Consider the following 18,623-nt stretch of genomic DNA (forward strand, 5'->3'; position numbering starts at 1 on the left):
TGCATTCACTCGAGTTTCTCAAGGATTTAAAGGTGGTCATGGTAAAAAGCAAACCGTGACGCTTCTGGGGCCAGCCTTTCCAAGCGGGCTTCAATCGCTACCAAAACGTCCCTCCCTCCCCGCTTCCAGTAAGACTCACGACGGCCAGTTCTCTTCCGGATTCTGCATCCTGCCTCCGAAGTGCCAGCAGGGTTTGATGACGTTGATGTCACGAGGGGTCAGCGCAAGGTGACGTGGCCTTGCGGGAGCAGGCTGGGGAGGGCCGGCAGCGGGTGTCAAGAAAGAGACAAAAGTTCACTGCGGTCGCCTCTTCGCCCCTCTCCTCCCCCCCCGCCCAAAGCGCCTGGTCTCGCCGCCCTATGGAGCCCGCCGTTTCCTCCAGCCTCACCTTCATCGGGGCGCAGAAAGCAAAGGCGACCCCTTCCTCCTCCTCCTGCTGCAGCAGGCGCCCGACCAACAAACGGTTCTGCCGAACTGATAGCACATTAGCTATCGGTTCTGTAGAACCGGTGCAAACCGGCTGAATCCCACCACTGTGTGGCTCTTACGTTAATCAAGTTTGGCCACCACTGATTCTGAGACCTTTAGAATAAGAACTTTGCCATAGACATTACAGTAAAACCATGTGACATCAATGACATAAACAAATGTGGGTGCTGCGTAAGAGCAAAAGGAGTTAGTTTCCACCCAGAACTGAGAAACAGCCTAGCAAACTATTAGAATTAATCCATAGTGATATCCTTGGACCAGTATATGTAACATTAAATGGTGGAAACAGTCATATTTTAATCTTTCTGGATGATTGCTCCAGGTACTCAGTTGCATATCATAAGTACATAAGAGAAACCATGTTGGATCAGGCCAATGGCCCATCCAGTCCAACACTCTTTCACACAGTGGCAGAAAACCAGGTGCCATCAGGAGGTCCACTAGTGGGGCCAGAACACTAGAAGCCCTCCCACTGTTGCCCCCTCAAGTACCAAGAATACAGAGCTTCACTTCCCCAGTTAGAAAGTTCCAACTATATGCCGAGGCAAAACTGTGAATTCCTCAAGAAATACATCACTATGGTTTCTAAAAAGTTTGGAAAAAAGTCTCAAATGCTACAGACAAATAATGGTGGTGGATTTATGTCCCATCACACACAAACCTTCTTGGGAGAGGAAGACATTCTGCTCAGGAAGTCGGTCAGCTTTACACTTGGGCAGAATGGCATGGCTGAAAGGAAACTGAGCGCTTTACTAGAGACCAGCAAATGCATGCTCATGGATCATACAGGCCCTCACAATAGATGGTGGAGCGAAGTAATCCTGACTGAAAACTACACCCAGAACAGACTCCCCACAAAAGAGAGTGTACGTATATCTTATCAAATATGGCATAGCAAGGTGCCAGATATGGGACACATTACAGTATTTGGCAGCAAGGCCTTCAGCAAGAAGAAAAGATAAAAACTAGATCCCAGAACCAGATAAGGTGTTTTGGGGGGATATAATTCTGGAAGTAAGGGGTTATAGAGTTCTGGGCTTGTACTTTCGAGCATAGCTGCATCCAAGAAGATGCAGGTCAAACATCATCATCATCATGACTTAATTATTTGCCCATCCCAGCTTGCACTAAGCTTTGGTTGATGTATGACACACAATGAAACATTACATACATTTAAACAACACAGCAAGTTAATTAAAATGATAAAACTCCCAGATGACATCCTGCAATTTTTCTACATTCTAGATGTAAAGACAGCACTTCTTCATGGGAAGATCCAGGAAGAGCCAAATTTAGTCTGCAAACTGCAGAAGGGGCTTTATGAACTAAAACAGGCAGCGTGTGCCTGGAACAACAACAAAAAAAGACATACAATGCTCATAGCACAAGGCTTCAAGAAAGAAGAAGCCCATTCATTTTATTTATTTTATTTATTTGAGATTTATATCCCGCCCTTCCCACGAATGGCTCAGGGCGCCATGTCAGTACACTAAATACAAAGATGGACATTGTACTTTTATTCTTGCCTATGATGATGATTCTGGGTTATGACGGACAAATGGACTATAATAGTGTCGTAGAGTGCCTAAACAGAGAAGTGGAAATTAGGGAGCTAGGAGATGTATTTTTATTACCTGGGCATACAAACTGAAAGGGAGGAAGGGGGTTCATTTCTCCTAAACTGGAGACAGAAAATAATTGAAGTCTTACAAACGTTAGGTCTAGCAAATGCCAATGCAGTGGCCACATCTGTGGAAACTGACTTTCTTAAGAATACTGAAATAAGCAAGCCTTCGCCTAAAGACAATAGGTACAGAACCACCACAGGAAAGCTTATATCTAAGCACCACTAGTAGACCTGATACTGCAGCCGGTGTTGAGAACTCTTGCATGCAAGATTAAGGAGGGGTGCTGCCTACTAACTCTGCATGCAAGAGGATCTGGGAGGGAAATGGTTAAGAGAATTATCTCGTTCAGGTATACTTGGCAGTAATTTTGTTAGCTGGCTTGCAATGTGGCTATCCTACAGAGGTTATCTGTAGGACTAGGAATAGGGCAGACAACATGCCTAGAGGTGAACTAACAAAACTACTATGATTTGTACTCTCCGGTATTCTCCAAGGTCCCAACAGGTAGCTCAGATTTTGCACGAGCATTGGCATGTTTTTCAACCCCTTATGGGAGGTTTGGGATTTCCGACTAGAAGGTGGAGGAGAGGATGCAATCTCTGAGATTTTCTGGTTCATTCTGATTTGAGAACTAGAACTTGTCTTGCAGAAACTCGTCTCCCTGTTGGATAGTTGAAATGTGGTAAAGAATGCCTAGTAAGAGCCCCGTGGTGCAGAGTGGTAAAGCTGCAGTACTGCAATCCAAGCTCTGCTCACGACCTGAGTACAATCCTGGCAGAAGCTGGGTTCAGATAGCTGGCTCAAGATTGACTCAGCCTTCCATCCTTCTGAGGTCGGTAAAATGAGTACCCAGCTTGCTGGGGGGAAAGTGTAGATGACTGGGGAAGGCAATGGCAAACCATCCCATTAAAAAAAAGTCTGCCATGAAAACATTGTGAAAGCAATGTCACCCCAGAGTCGGAAACGACTGGTGCTTGCACAGGGGGTTACCTTTACCTTTTAAAGGATGCCTCGCATGTAATTATAGTATTCAAACAAATGAGGTCACCATCAATCAATTTACTTGGCATCTTAAACATTTTTTGAATTGTAAATCTGCTAAAATTATTTATTATCTCAGGTGTACCTGTCCCCTCTATTATATTAGATTGCTCCAGGTACTCAATTGCATACCATAAGAACATTAGAGAAGCCATGTTGGATCAGGTCAACGGCCCATCCACTGTCACACAGTGGCCTAAAAAAACGGGTGCCATCAGGAGGTCCACTAGTGGGGCCAGGACACTAGAAGCCCTTCCACTGTTGCCCCCTCAAGCACCAACCTTTCAACGCCCATTTTTTGAAACACCTGTCACATGTAAAATTAAAAATCCAGGAGGCTCCTATAGTTAGCTATATGTTAGAGCATAACCATGATCCCAAAGATCTCAGATGTGGTATCATTTTCTGGCTGCAAACCAGTTATAGTTATGATATTAAAGAATCACATAAATTGCTCCTGCAAAAGAAAGTGTACTTTATACATAAATTCCACACAGTAGCCTCGCGTGGGCTTAATGCCGCTTTGGATCTGACCCTGTTCCTTTAAGTAACTGTGTTATCTGGAATACCTTGATTTATTTATGCTTTCCCTTTAAGTATTCTGTAAGATGTCCAGCTGTTTCTCATTAAATGGTCTGGTGTTGTGTCTGTTGGCACAGGAGAACGGTGAATGCCGATGAGTGTGAAACTGACTGTGTTTTTTTACTGTTGAGCATTGGGTAAGTTGTATGGGCTTTTAGATATTCTGGACCAAATTGGGCTTTATGCTTCATATACTGCATGTTATTTCAGTTCCAGAATAAATTATGTGTATGTGGTCATATCGAAACACACAAAGACTGAAACTGGGAAGCATGTCAGCATCTCCACGCTATACTTAGAACTGTAAATCTTCAGCATCAGTATGAGCCTTCAATCTACATAGAGACTTTCATTCTATATTATGAGTTGATTGTGCAGCGCTTGCAAAGAGAGTGTTTACTCTATATGACTTATTGGACTCTGTTGTCAGCATTTTGTGCAGACCACAGTTTTCTTGTATTAACTTTACTAAGTACAGCTTCAGTTGCTCCTGCTATTTTGCCAGTATTCAGTTTGAACCAAACTTATATAATTGGTAAATCACCAACATAGACTTAGTAATAAGCGAGCCTTGGCTGTAAGTGTGTAATTTACATTGTAATAGTTGTACTGATAAGACTGTTTACATGGCAGTAATCTCTGGTTCTCAGCCTCGAGGGTGGGGCCTGGAGATCACTTTTACAACTGATCTCCAGTTAGCAGAGATCAGCTCCCCTGGAGAAAAATGGCTGTTTTGAAGGGTGGACTCTATGGCATTGTCCCATGCTGACGCCCCTCCTCTTCCAAACCTGCCATCTCCTGGATCCACCCCCAAAGTCTCCAGGTATTTTCCAACACCAGCCTGGTAACCCTAAATCCATCTAATGCTGGACTTCCCCCTTTTCCTGTTGCTTTCTGCTTTCCTAGCATTAGTTTTTTCCAGTGACTCTTGTAGTTTCATAATGCATGGATTAAGTACCAGCCTGTTGGGATGTTTTGGGATTAAATGTTTTAGGACAGGAGTTGAAGAACGAGATCATGAAATGGAAATTGCAGACAGCACACTAACTCAAAGTGTCACAAATGCCCAGCAGATGGTGGTGTTGGCTCAGACTTGCAGCAGCTGGGGAAAAGCGTTCGAGGCGGAACTTGAGAGAGAGGTCTAGGAGCTATGTCACTGCATATGCCCAGTTTTGACAGAGCAAGTAAGGGTTGGTAAGAAAGCTGTTCAAGGGTTATAAAGAAGTACCTACCGGCACATTTAAAAAAATAGTCTAGAGAGAAACTGGCAGAAAGTATTTCAAACCACAGTCTCACACACTTTAAACAGATTTTTTGTTCTTTGCCTGCAGAATCTATGTCAGCATAAGAGGGGAAGCACCGGACAGTGTGGACGGGTTTTCTGTGAATTCATTTGGACTCATTATAGTTGTTCCTCATTATTGTTAGAGATAATTTCAAGGACTATGAACTGAGAATGAGCTTTGTATGAATTTCTTATGTGAGGAAACGGTATATTGTTTTGGAACCTTTAAGAGTGCCTCTGTGTACATGCTAGCGGCCCCGTGGCGCAGAATGGTAAAGCAGCAGTACTGCAGTACTGTGATCTGAACTCTGCTCACAACCTGAGTTCTATCCTAGCGAAAGCTGGTTCAGGTAGCCGGCCCAAGGCTGACTCAGCCTTCCATCCTTCTGAGGTCGGTAAAATGAGTACCCAGCTTGCTGGGGGGCGGGGGGAGTGTAGATGACTGGGGAAGGCAATGGCAAACCACCCAGTAAAAAGTCTGCTGTGAAAACGTTGTGAAAGCAACATCACCCCAGAGTCAGAAATGACTGGTGCTTGCACAGGGGACCTTTCCTTTCCTGTGTACACAACCAGTGGGTGAGCTGTCATTTGCAGGCTCATGATATGAATCAGAGGGATGTGTTGACGTATTTTAACTGGAGTGTTTGGAATAAAGAAACTGTTATTATTGATTAGATTCTGATGGCTTTCCCTGACATCTTTATACTTCTTATGGTCTCATTTATACCCGGTTTCCTATTTTTGTGAATTAAGAGTGAAAGCTGGCAGAATTATAAATCAACCTATTTAAATATTTTCAGCAAAGTCATTCCCAGTCAGAGGATGTTGGCCACTAGGTGACTTGGAACCAGAAGCTGTCGCTGACCCTAACCAACCTCACAGGGTTGTCTGAAGAATCAAATAGGAGGCAGAACCATTTCTATCACCACAAGCTTCTCAGAAAAAGGATGGGATTAAAAAAAAAATAGCACAGGAAAACTATGGGGTCTTAGCTGTTTGCTGAATAGCTCAAATGCTTCAGTGTTTTCTGAGCACTACTTGTTATCACTAAGTATGTCATAGCTTTGCACTATCCTCCTAAACCTTGTAGAGGTATACTGATTTTGTAGCAGGTGCAGAAAACTGGAATAGGATTCTTTATCTTGTGATCCATGCATGCTTTGCCTTTACTTTTTAGCAACATAAACAGCTGCAGGGAGATTCTAGAAGGAGGAAAAACCCATCTGATAACATTTGTTTGTGGTTTGGTGTTCTGCCTTTGTTTGTTCAGATGACACACACAGTTCACATGAAGGGTAAAACAGTTGAAAAGCATACTGGAAGCAGTTTGGCACTTCTACAGAAGGCAGCAAATCGACTTAACTGAGCATCTGATTCCTACAGAAACCCTCTGACTCCATATCATCCAAATCACAGTTCTCCCCGTTTCATTCTATCCCAATCCGAATTGTCAGAATAATTTTTATTGCTAGCCCTATCAAGTGTTTTTGGTGCACTTTGTGAAGGCTGATGTAATCGAGGATTTGGAATCCAGGTAAAAATAATTAAAATCTACATAATCAGATCCATGCATTTGCACCATGGTAAGCCCCAGCTTGTTGGGGGTAAAGTGTAGATGACTGGGGAAGGCAATGGCAAACCACCCTGTAAAAAGTCTGCTGTAAAAACGTCATGATGCGACATCATCCCAGAGTCGGAAAAGACTGGTGCTTGCACAGGGGACTACATTTACCTTTAAACCATGAAACACTGAACCTGTGTTTTTTATGGTTCAGTCTATGGATATGGTCTGGATGTGATATTTTTGAGGACTCCATGTAAAAATCATGAGAATCCATGAGGATTCCTGCCTGAGATTCCAATTCTTCCATGTGCAATGAATTGCCTGGATCTATTTTTTGCATGGTACGCTTTGGGGGTGTTAGTTTGATGTGTGCTTTGGCAGTGAATTTTGGGCAACTGTGTAAAAATTGTGGGAAGCCATGAGGAACCTTTTATTATTTACGAAATTCAATTTGTTGGCTGCCCTTCTCTAAAAATAGGGCTCATGGAGGCCAACATAATGAAGAAAAAGAAAAAAAGGTTGGATTTATACCCCACCCTTCACTACCCGAAGGAGTCTCAGAACAGTTTACAATCTCCTTTCCCTTCCCTCCCCCTGTGAGGTAGGTGGAGCTGAGAGAGCTCTAACAGAAACTGCTCATGAGAGGAACAGCTCTGAGAGTTATGACTGACCCAAGGTCACTTCAGAAGCTGCACAAGGAGCAGTGGGGAATCAAATCCAGTACTCCCAGATAAGAATCCACATACTTAACCACTACACCAAACTGGCTCTCTTTATACAATAGATAATTAGAGTTAAAACAACATTGAAATAATTAAACATTGGCAGTAAATCAGTATAATATCCAGATGGCAGAATTTTTAATACCTACCAACCCTGGGGGGTGGGGTTGGGAATATAGAAAAATAAGGAGGGAGGTGGAGGGGATATGAGAATGTCAAACTGTTGCTGTGTGTATGTGTACAATCAGTAATTTTACAGTGCATTTTATTGGAAGCTATGCAAAAATAATAAAGGACCGTGAGGATTTCTGTCTCAGATAAATGTTTTTGCACTGGGATTATAGCCCAGAGCTTTGAAACTAGGATTTGTACAATGTAGTTTGAGGATACAGATATGATCTAATAAAGGATTACATGTCATTATGTGTAAAAATTGAATATCCATGCATGACACTTCATGCACCAGAGCTTTTGACAGTGGATAGACTGCAGGCATTTTATTTGGTTGGGATGAATCTAGGGCTTTATTGTTTTTATTTTTATTTATTTTATAAAATTTATATCCTGCCTTTTTGCCCTCACAAGAACCACCAAGATGACTAACAAATTAAAATATATGTAATAAAAGCACATTTTAAAACCGTTAAAAGCAACACCCGCAGCATCATTAAAAACAGAGCAAAATATTTACAAAATATTACACAAATATTTACAAAGACAATTAAAATATTAGGAAGGAGGGTATGATATAGTGTAATGTATTATATACTGTAAACTGCCTTGGACAATGGGAAATTTTTAAATTAATATTTAATAAATATTTTAATTAATAAATTGGATTTTTTGGCACCATGAAGTGCTGGACCTTTAATTTTTATATGCAGTTGGTTTGTAATTTGATGATGACCAAAGGGGATGATTTCTGTTATTTCTGTAGCTATTTCTACAACTAGAGGGTCTGTAGATCTTTCACTAATTTCCTAATAGATAGATCAAGATGGGTAACCCTGTTAGTCTTTCTTTAGCAGTCGAAAACAGCAAGAGTCCAGTAACACTTTAAAGACTAACAAAATGTGTGGCAGGGAAGAAGTTTTCATCTGTCACTGCTCACTTCTTCAGATACAGCAAGAACAGCTAGCTGTCTCTGAAGAAGCAGTAATGTGAGCAGTAATTCACAAAAAAATTTGTGAGCAGTAATTCACAAAAAATTCTATGCTGCTACAAATTTTGTTAGTATTCAAGGTGCTGCCAGACTCTTGCTCTTTTCGATTTTCCTAATAGTTTTTGTAAATGGGCCGCTGCTGTAGTCTGGATCACATATGACCTTAATTAACCCCACCCCCTATATTTCATAGTCTTTTGGCCCCACTTTTTTGCACCCTTAAAAGGTTGCCAACCTCCAGGAAGTGCCTGGACAGCTCCTGGAAGTGATCTCAAGGCAACAGGGATCAGTTCTCCTGGAGAACTTGACTGCTTTTGAAGGCGCACTCTATGACACTGTACCCAGATGAGGTCTCTCCCCTCCCTCCGGGGCTCCACCCTCAAATCTCCAGGAATTTCCCAACCTGGAGTTGACATCCCCATGTGAATCTGCCCACTAAGGACATACTGATGTGTGACAAGCGGGAGATCTTCTGCCACGCGCGAGTCTCTACCGTTGCATAAAGCAGACTTTTACCATTGGAAGGCTTTTTAAAATAAAAACAAAAACACCCCCTCCAAACCATAAAGGCAGAAGCTCCATTTCCAACGGAAGCCCCGCCATGACATATCAGCCTCTTCAACAGCTCGCCTCTCGTTGCAAGGGCTGGCGGAATGTCATGTGAACAGCGTATAAACCCCGCCCTCATGTGACGCGGAAGCAGAAGCTCGGCTGTGTGGTAGGAAGAGAGAAGAGAAAACCCGGTAAGGTTGCTAAGTAACAGTCGCGAGGGAGGGCAGGGGGGGGCTTTGCGGGGCGGAATGGAAGAGAAATGAGTGCGCGCATGCGCATGGAGCGCGCTCGACCTTTCGCAGGTATGTGCCCTCTCCAAGTGGCCGCAGACGAGGCAGGTGAAGGGGAGGATGTCCTTCGACTAGAGCAGGAAGAAAGGGGAGGGAGGGGAAGAAGCTGGAGCTTACTCTCAAGGAATCCCATTGGGAGCGGGATAAGAGGCGGCTCGGGTTCCCCGCCCCTTGCGTGTGGTTGTTTAAAATGCCTTTCCCCTTCATTTTTTATTTTCTTTAGACATTTATTTCCCCGTCCGCAAACGGGTACCCAAAGCGCCTTCCAGCCTCGTTCTCCTTTCCTCCGTTTTTGATCCTGCACAACAGCCCTGCGAGGTAGATGAGGCTGAGAGGGAGAGTGGCCCAAGGTCACCTAGGGAGCTTCCTTGGGAATCCTGTGCAAGAGAGAAAAACTCAGCCATGGGAAACAGGAGCCAAGGGGCGGAGGCTCAAGTTCCTCTTCCGCCAGTGAAACCTCTTCCTTCCTCAGATCCTACCGATTGGAGCAGAATTGCCTCAGAGTCGGGCCTTCACGGCTCTTTCAGTGCAGGTCCTGCCCTAAGAAAGTACCGTATTTGAGATCATATCAGCCAAGGAGTTATAGCATTTGCACAGTGTTTGCTTTAAATATTTTTGAAAGCCTAAAAAAGGGGTGCATGGTGTGGTGTTCAATATATGTTAGCCTTTGGGATTCTTAATACTTATTCTTTATTTATTGAAATATTTTTTGTACACACTAGACCTGTAGCAGCATCTAAATCCAAACAGGTAGGGTTGTCTCTTGGAAGAGGCTTGTTTTTTTCTGGACCAGTTTCAATCTGGTTTCCGGCCAAGATCTGGAACAGCGACTGCTTCGGCAGCCTTGGTCAATGACCTCTGCTGAGAACTAAACGGGGTGCGTGGGGGGATGTGATCCTGTACATTCTGCTGGATTTCTCAGCAGCCTCTTGGCACCGGAATCGGATGTTGCAGTGGTTTGAGTCCTCTCGAGAGAGCCAGTTTGGTGTAGTGGTTAAGTGTGCGGACTCTTATTTGGGAGAGCCAGTTTTGATTCCCCACTCCTCCACTTGCAGCTGCTGGAATGGCCTTGGGTCAGCCAAAGCTCTGGCAGAGGTTGTCCTTGAAAGGGCAGCTGCTGTGAGAGTCTTCTCAGCCCCACCCACCTCACAGGGTGTTTGTTGTGGGGGAGGAAGATAAGGAAGATTGTGAGCTGCTCTGAGACTCAGATTCAGAGTGGAGGGCGGGATATAAATCCAGTATCTACTTCTTCTTCTTCTTGGGCAGGAGTTTCAGAAGAGGGTGCTGGGGAATTCCTGCTCTGCCCCATGACCTGTGGGGTTTTGCAGGATTTGATTTTATCCTATTTAATATCTACATGAAGCTGATAGGAATGGAGGTCAGGAGGTTTGTGCTGTGGAGTCACCAATACACAGTGGACACCTAACTCTTTCTTTTCCACCTAATTTCAAGTTTGCTGTTGATGTTCTGAACTGGTACTAGGCTGGATGAGGGTGAACAAACTAAAACTTAATTTTGACAAGGCAGAGGCTTCTCTGGATTAGAAAGGCAAACCAGGGACTTTCTGTCTTGGATGGGATGCATGTTAAATGCCATGTTAAGTGCCGCCAACTCACTCCTGAGTTATGGTCACCCTATGAATTAATGACCTCCAGAATGTCCAGTTGTTCACAGCCTTGCTCAGGTCTTTCAGATTGAGGGCCATGGCTTCATTCCCTCTCATGCTGGGTGTTCCTCTTTGCCTGCTGCCTTCGACTTTTCCTACCATTATTGTCTTTTCCAGCAGTGTCTTCTGATCAAGTGACCAAAGTACAATAACCTCATTTTAGCTTCTGAGGAGAATTCAGGCTTGATTTGATATGGTAGGTAATAGTTTTATTGTATGTGGCCACTGGCCATTACAATATAAATTTACAGTATAAAAATTTGCATTTAAAATCATAGTTAAAAGCAAATCTTAAGGTTAGAACTGTACACTTCTAAAATTTCATAAGTGCATCGTTGGTAAGTTTAAAATCATAATAGCTGTGCTGGACTATGGAGCTCAATGTGGTGCCTTACTAGGAGCCACCTAGGATCTAACTTTTCTAGCTGCTAGTGCAAAAAGTGCTACCTTGGGTGAGACCAAGGAGTTTGTGTCTGAAAGTAGAAAATTCAGTTTTTCATTGTCAGATAAGTTGTGTACTTGGCTTAAAATTCCAGAAAGGAATCTACTTCTTAGGTCTGACTATAAAGGGCATACCATTATATAGAATCCACTTATTTGTCTTTTTTGGCAGTCCATGACATTCGTAAAACTCTGCTGCAACAGTTTCAAAGTACGTAATCAACTGTCTTCCTGTCAGCTTTCCTCATTGTCCAACTTTCAAACCCATATATAGTAACAGGGAATGCTGTGGTATAAATTATCTTGTTCTTGGTCGTCCGCGACAGACCTTTACACTTAAGAATCCTGTTTAGCTCCTTCATGGCTGCCCTTCCCAGTCTTAATCTCTTGGTTTCTTGGTTGCAGTCTCTTTTGGTTGAGGATGGAGCCAAGGATCAAAGAACTATGGAACCATTCCAGTTTCTTCATTGCCAACTTTTAGAGTTGTGTAATTCCCCTAGTTGGCATAACTTTTGCCTTCTCGATGTTCAGTTGTAATCCTGCTTCAGCAGTTTCTGCTTTAACATTCATCAGTAGACATTTCTGCAAGTAATGTGGTGTCATCTGCGTATCGTAAATTGTAAAGGAATTTACAACCCAACAAAGGCCCTTTTTTTGGGAATCCTAAATGAATGTTAGTTTTTAAAAAAAATGACTATTATTTGCAAATTATTTAGAAAGTCATCTGTCTTTTGTTAGTTTCATCAAGTCTGCCAACCAAATAATGCTCTGACTTCTAGAATGTGAATTTATGGGACAATTCAAACATGCTGAAATACATGCAGTAGACTGTTGGTGGGACTGTATCATGTTACATGGGGATTGCCTGTTTGAAAGTACCAAACATAAAACTGTACTCTATAACAAAGCTTCTGCTCTGGGCAGAATTCTCAGAAATAGTGTGAGAGGAATGAACTTGTAACTCTGTGTGTGTGTGTGTGTGTGTGTGTGTGTGTGTGTGTATGTATTAAGGTGATCTGCTCCGCAGCCTGATTGATCTTACTGGTTTTCAGATAATATTAGGGGATTTCCTTGGTGATATGATTGGTGTTGCTGTCAATCCCCTGGTTGACCTCTGGAATGAGGAAATCACTGACCTGATTGCTCCCTAAGTGCCAGGCAGCCCTTTGATTTACTGAGGGGCTGTGGATGAGGAAAAGACAAGGGAGACAGCTAGAGCGACAGTGGAGGAAAGCTCAGGACAAATCCAACAAGGCACAGGCTACAGCTCATTTGAAAACCTGCACAATCATGGTATCTTTCTGGATTGCCTTGGGGTTGGGAGGGACTTGGAGGCGCTGTTCTGTAGTGGCTTTTAGTCCTACCTTAAAGGCAGATTTCAGGGTGCGGTACTAGGGGACTGCTGTGCTGCTCCTTGGCTTCTGGCCTAAGGGGTTCTACAAGGTTCCATCTTTTCAACACCTATGCAAAACCACTAAGGGAGGTCATCTAGGGACTGGGGCTGAACTGCAGCCAATATGCAGACAACATTCAGCTCCATGTTGTGCTTCCAGTGGATCCTAGGGAGGTTGTGGAAACTGTGAACAGGCTCTTGGTGGGAGTTTTGGAATGGATGAGGGCTAACAGAGTGAAACTCGATTCTAACAATACAGAGGTGCTACTGGTAGGAAGAAGGTTTGATCCAGGAAGCGGGATATCTCTTGTTCTGGATGAAATTGCACTTCCCCTGAAGGGGCAGGATTGTAGCTCGGGGGTGTTCCTGGTCCCAGGATAAACAGCCAGCATTGGTGGCCAGGGCTGCCTTTCATCAGCTTTGGCTTGTGAGCCAGCTGCAGTCCTTCCTGGGAAGAAAAGATCTGTCCCTGGTAACATCTGGATTAGATTACAGCAGTGTGCTCTATTTGGGGTTGCCCTTGAAGACTGTCCAGAAGCTACTGGTGGTACAGAATGCTGCAATCAGAATTTGTGCTGTTTGATTTACAGAATCCACGGATGTGTTTTTAAAATCTGTGACTAAAGCTTTGGTGCTTGCATAAATCTGTCGCTTCAACTGCTTCTTTCCTTGGCAGCCTTCTCTCCCCTTTCCCATAGATCAGCGCCACCATGCCCAGCCCAAAGAACAGCCCGAAGGGCAGCCGCGAGAGACGGGCTCCCAGCAGCAGGCTGGAGTTCTTGTCACTGATGAACCAGAAGAGCCAGGGGTGCCCTGACAGCCCATCTCGTCGCAAGGACTCGGCAGCCAGCAGTGCCGCTCAGGCTCTACCTGAAGAGGATTGCATGAAGCTGAATCCATCTTTTATGGGTATTGCCCTGCGCTCCTTGTTGGCAATTGACCTCTGGGCTTCCAAACGGCTAGGGGTATGCGCCGGAGAGAATTCTTCATGGGGCAGCGCTCGCCCCCTCATGAAGGTCATAGAGATCTCAGGACATGGTATCCCATGGCTGGCGGGAACCTTGTATGGGCTGTGCAGAAGTGGTAGCTCGGCAGGCCGTGAGGTGCTGATCAACCTGCTTTTTGGTAAGAGCTCCCATCCCTCTCTCTGCTCTCTCTCTGACCCAGTAGGGGCTCCTTAATAACACTACTTCCAGTTGCCTTGGTTCTTCCTACCAGTTGATTTTCTAGTAACTGACCCTATTGTCAATGGGTCTGGTCAGTATTTTGCCTTCCTGTCTGCCTTTGCCTGTTATGCAGCCTTTAGGATGGATTTTCCATAGCACCGTTTTTCTTCTCTCAGATTTAAAGCTCTCCCTGGTGATCCGTGCAACATTCAGCTTTAGATAGACTACTGCAACTCGCTCAATGCAGGGCTGCCCTTGAACTTGCTCTGGAAGCTTCAGCTTGTCCAGAATGCAGCAGTGCAGGTCCTTACTGGGACCACTTTGACAGCACACATACAACCTGTGCTCAGCTACACTGGCTGCAGAATTAGTATTGAATCAAGTTCAAGGTTCTGGTACTTACCTTCAAAACCCTAAACGGTCTGGGAACCTCCTCTCCTTATATACCCCTGAAAGAGCATTACACTCATCTGGAATCCCTTGCCCCAAAGCAGTCTAGCTGTCCTCGACCAGGACTAGGACCTTTTCAAGTCTGGTCCCAACCTGGCAGAACTCTCTGGCTAATGAGACGTGAACCCTGCAAGACTTGGTACAGTTCTGCAGGGCCAGTAGGACCGAGGTGTTCCACTGGACATATGGTTGAGGATTAGTGGCGGCTATCAGGGCTGGCCCTAGATTATCTGGCACCCTAGGCAAAGCTAACCTCTGGCACACCCCTTGCACCGATAACCAGTTTTCAAAAGCAGATGAATTGTGGGAAAAAATGAAAAGCACAAAACTTGAAATTGCTCTCTGACTTGGATAGCCGAGATCACTGAGTCACATAGGAGGTATCCAATCTGGCGCCCCCAGAAGGCCGGCGCCCTAGAGTATCACCTAGTTTGCCTAGTGGCAGGATGGCCCTGGTGGCTAGAGAGATCATCTGGCCTCCCTCCATTTTACTGTTGGGCCACAAACGTCTCTGTGCTGGCTGCCTCCCACCTGTGATAGGTTGTTGGGATCCCTCTGACATAGTAGTTGATAATTAGGCTTTTTAACCAGAAAGGCTGGATTTTAAAACTGGAGTGTTGATTTTATTGTATATTTAGTTCTTGAAAGCCACCCTGAGCCCTGCTTGGTTGGGGAAGGAGCTGGATAGAAGTTCAATAAATAATAAACATATGGAACTGAAAAACTATTGGGACTGCTGCTGTATATTATTGCAGCACACATCGATGCCAAACTATATCCTCCTGTTTTGGTAGAAGCATTGGGGGACTGGAATGGTGTTCATCTGTAAATTTGGGTTAAGCTTCATTGCTATGTAGAACTGGTAACCAAAAATGTTCTTAGGGGGAAAGGCAGTTCGTATTACACAAAGGAGCAAATGGGTACTGGAATTGTTTAGAGACAGGGGTGCCAAACTCATTTGTTATGAGGGCCAGATCTGACATAAATGAGACATTGTCGGGCTGGGCCATGCGTGTCATAAAATGTAACATCAGGCAGTAGAGATATAAACTTTATGAAGGACACAAAAACAATTAATTAAAAAAAAACCTAAAATAAAACATGCTTAAAGTATTAGCACTCTTGCAATATTGTGGTCAGTATCAAAGCAAGATCTCCCTCTCTCCCCCTTCCTCCCCAAGAGAGGAGCCTCAGCCAGTGGAGAAAACAGAGACTTTGATCTATAGCTCCTGTGCAATTGAGAAATCCTGGCAAAGCAAGTGGGCACAGAAAGTGCAAGAGATATGGAGAACGAAGCAGGCTTGCTCGTGGGCCTGACGGGAGCCCTCCAGGGGCCTGATCCGGCCCACAGGCCGCACATATGACACTCCTGGTTAGAAGATGGAGCTGCTTGAGAGTCTGAGAGTGATGCAGACCTTTTGGGATGTTGCTTATCCCAAAGTTCTGCTATCTGCTCTTTTTTTCAATAATGTAATATCCTGGGAACCAGGTTTGCTGTGACTGATTGTAGCACAGTGTTTCTGTGTGCAATTCAAAGTGCTGGTCCCTCAAGCCCTTGATCAGTTCAGGGCTGAGATGAAGAGCCGTGTCCTCCCGTATTGTCTAGCTGACCAGTTAAAATCCTCCTCCCAAGCTCTGCTTTCCATGACCTCACCTGCCAATGTAGAAGGCAGTCGGGGACAGGACCTTTTTGGTGGTGGCACTTCTTTATTAACATTTATTACCCGCCTTTCTTGCTTATGGTGCTCAAGAAGGCGTATAAATGTAGATAAAACACATCAAATAAAATACATTTAAAACATAAAGCCACTTTGCCTTTAGAACATCTTCTGCCATGAGGCTTGCATGCCACCTTCCTTATTTTCCTTGAGGCATCAGGAAGTAGACCATGTATGGTTGCCCAGGCTCTTAATTGTTTGCATCTTTTAAAGCTTTTTTTAAATGGTCCTTGGCCTCAGGGCTATTTTTTGTCTATCCTGTTTCTGTGCTCCTGGATTTTTTTAAAAAACCCTGGCCTGTACATTTTTAATAACTCTTTGTCTTTTTACAAATGATTTTATTGTATTGTTTTTAATATTTTGAGCCGCCTGGCGCAGGTTTCTGGAAAGGCAATGTATAAATTCTGCAAATAAATAGAATGTCTAGGCCTTGGTTTTATTCTTTGGTGTGTATGGTCATCTCAAGCTACATACATAAACTGAAATTCTCTTGAGGTTGAAGAACGCTGAGTGTTGAATGAAGGACAGTGACAATGAATCCTTTAATGCTAATCAATGTATCATACCTTGAGCTTTCATAGGCAAGAACTTTTCACCTCAAGAGCTGCAGGTAGCTTATGGTTCAGACCACATTTCTTATGGTGCCATCTTAAGCAATCTTAAGCTTTTCTAAGCTGCCTGACTTCTCTGGGTTTAGAAGGGTGTAACCTTGCTTCGGAAGGGACTATACGTTTCTTAAGCCTTGTTTATAGCATTCCTCCTTTAAAAAAAATGTCTCTGTTCATTGTCTCCCAGCGCTGGTGCTTGATCTTGCTTTGGTGGCGCTAGTGAAAGGACTGGTAAGGAGGCGGCGCCCCACCCACAACAAGATGGACATGTTTGCCACCGTCTCCGTGGACAAATATTCCTTCCCGTCGGGCCATGCCACCAGAGCTGCCATGGTTTGCCGATTCGTTCTCCACCACCTTATCCTGGCTGTCCCCCTGCGCGTCCTGGTGGTCCTTTGGGCCTTCATTGTGGGGATTTCCCGAGTCATGCTGGGCAGGCACAACGTGACTGATGTGCTCTTTGGGCTAGTCATGGGCTATATGCAGTACAGCGTGGTGGAGTACTTCTGGCTGTCGCCCGTCAGCGCCCCTGCTCTCTTTACGGTGTGGAGTTGACGATTCTTAACCGAGCAAGTCCGTGCATGATGGGGCTCCTTGTAGCACAAACTGTTTGAAACGATCATCAAGCTTCATCGGTTCAACTAGGCTTGGGGCAAGACCAGCAACATCCATTCTGAAGGGCACATGCACTACTTTGGCCTCGAAGAGTTCACTGGTGCCATGTTGTTCTCTGAATGGGCATCCGCCAACCCATAGAACAGCACAAACTTTCCAGGTGATGCAATACTAGAACTTTAAAGCACCTATGGAGTTCCGTAGCCCATTGTATAGTAGTTATTTTTCAGAGTGTTTGTGACTAACGGCAATCCCTGTGAACTGGCCAATGCACAGCGTGTTTGTAGCACAAACATTGGTAGGCTCTCTGAGAAGCAGCAGGTGGAATTTATTTTTTTAATACAATGGCTGTACGCTAGATATTGTGCAAAGTGTTTGCATGTGCTATGTGCGTTCCAAATGATGCTTATAGCTTGCTTTTGAAATTGAAGCAATATGGTTATCATGTGGCTGTCTCGACTTGATTGCATGATGGACTTTGATCTTTAGGGAGCTGATCTTCTGTTCTCTGAGTCAGGTCTGGATCTATGTATTTTTTGAGTGGGGGCAAGACCAAAACATGGCACCCACACTCAAAAATGGGGGAGATCCATGGGTGATCTGACTCCCCCCCACCATTTAAACACCCCACCAAAGTGTTTAAATGGGGGGAGAGCCTCAGGGCTGCTTTTGCCACCTCTCTGCCTTTCCCTGGCAGCGCCCGGGGTGAGCGCCCCCCTCTGCCCCCCTCCCCCCCTAGATCCAGCCCTGTTCTGCGTTTTAAAGCTTTGATTTGCAGATCAGCCTGTCCTGGGCATAGCTTTCAGCTGCCTTTGTCAGTGGTTTCAGTCATACGAGTTTCTCATAAGAGGGCTTCCATTAATAATAATAAGCATCTGAGCAGTTTGGGGAAGAAGGAAGTAGATAACTACAAAGAAGGAGGTCTACACTTCACAGCAAAAGACTGTCTAGCTCATCGGTCTCCAGTGTGCTTGCCAAACGTTTTTAGGAAGTAGGCAAGGCGAGATGGGGCTTTTGTCCCACAATACTTCTGATTGGCCTTTGGAAATGTGATTGGCTGTGCAGATTTTTTACAACATTGCTTTGGTAGCAGCTGCCACGTAGCACAAGGATCTTAACTTTGTGACTGAAGGTAAGCTGTGGCAGCCATTTTGTGACTCGCTCTGCCTCCTGAAGCGGCCATTTTTGTGGCTACACCCACCACACTTTCAGAATTCAAAATGTACCCACAAGCTCAAAAAGGTTGGGAAC

At 44.5% G+C, this 18,623-nt stretch overlaps 1 protein-coding gene across 2 annotated transcripts; it reads left to right on the top strand.

Annotated features, from left to right (window-relative positions):
• Positions 1-3,780: 3,780 nt before the first annotated feature.
• On the top strand, positions 3,781-17,818 carry LOC132566993 (polyisoprenoid diphosphate/phosphate phosphohydrolase PLPP6-like). 2 transcript variants are annotated; one of them, XM_060232560.1, is made up of 3 exons: positions 3,781-3,877; positions 13,492-13,940; positions 16,945-17,818. In XM_060232560.1, exons 2-3 carry the CDS (start codon positions 13,526-13,528, stop codon positions 17,310-17,312), a joined length of 783 nt encoding a protein of 260 aa, XP_060088543.1. In that variant the 5' UTR covers positions 3,781-3,877; positions 13,492-13,525; the 3' UTR covers positions 17,313-17,818. The 2 variants fall into 2 exon arrangements, with proteins under 2 accessions (XP_060088543.1, XP_060088541.1); XM_060232558.1 differs by lacking the exon at positions 3,781-3,877 and adding an exon at positions 9,272-9,327.
• Positions 17,819-18,623: the final 805 nt, after the last annotated feature.

This window comes from Heteronotia binoei, chromosome 2, assembly GCF_032191835.1.
Source record: "Heteronotia binoei isolate CCM8104 ecotype False Entrance Well chromosome 2, APGP_CSIRO_Hbin_v1, whole genome shotgun sequence".
Taxonomy (NCBI): Eukaryota; Metazoa; Chordata; class Lepidosauria; order Squamata; family Gekkonidae; genus Heteronotia; species Heteronotia binoei.

Excerpts from the sequence above, each read along its gene's own strand:
- LOC132566993 (XM_060232560.1), top strand. The coding sequence starts at position 13,526 with ATGCCCAGCCCAAAGAACAGCCCGAAGGGCAGCCGCGAGAGACGGGCT. Across the intron at positions 13,941-16,944 it reads GCTGATCAACCTGCTTTTTG|CGCTGGTGCTTGATCTTGCT; the intron begins GTAAGAGCTCCC and ends ATTGTCTCCCAG.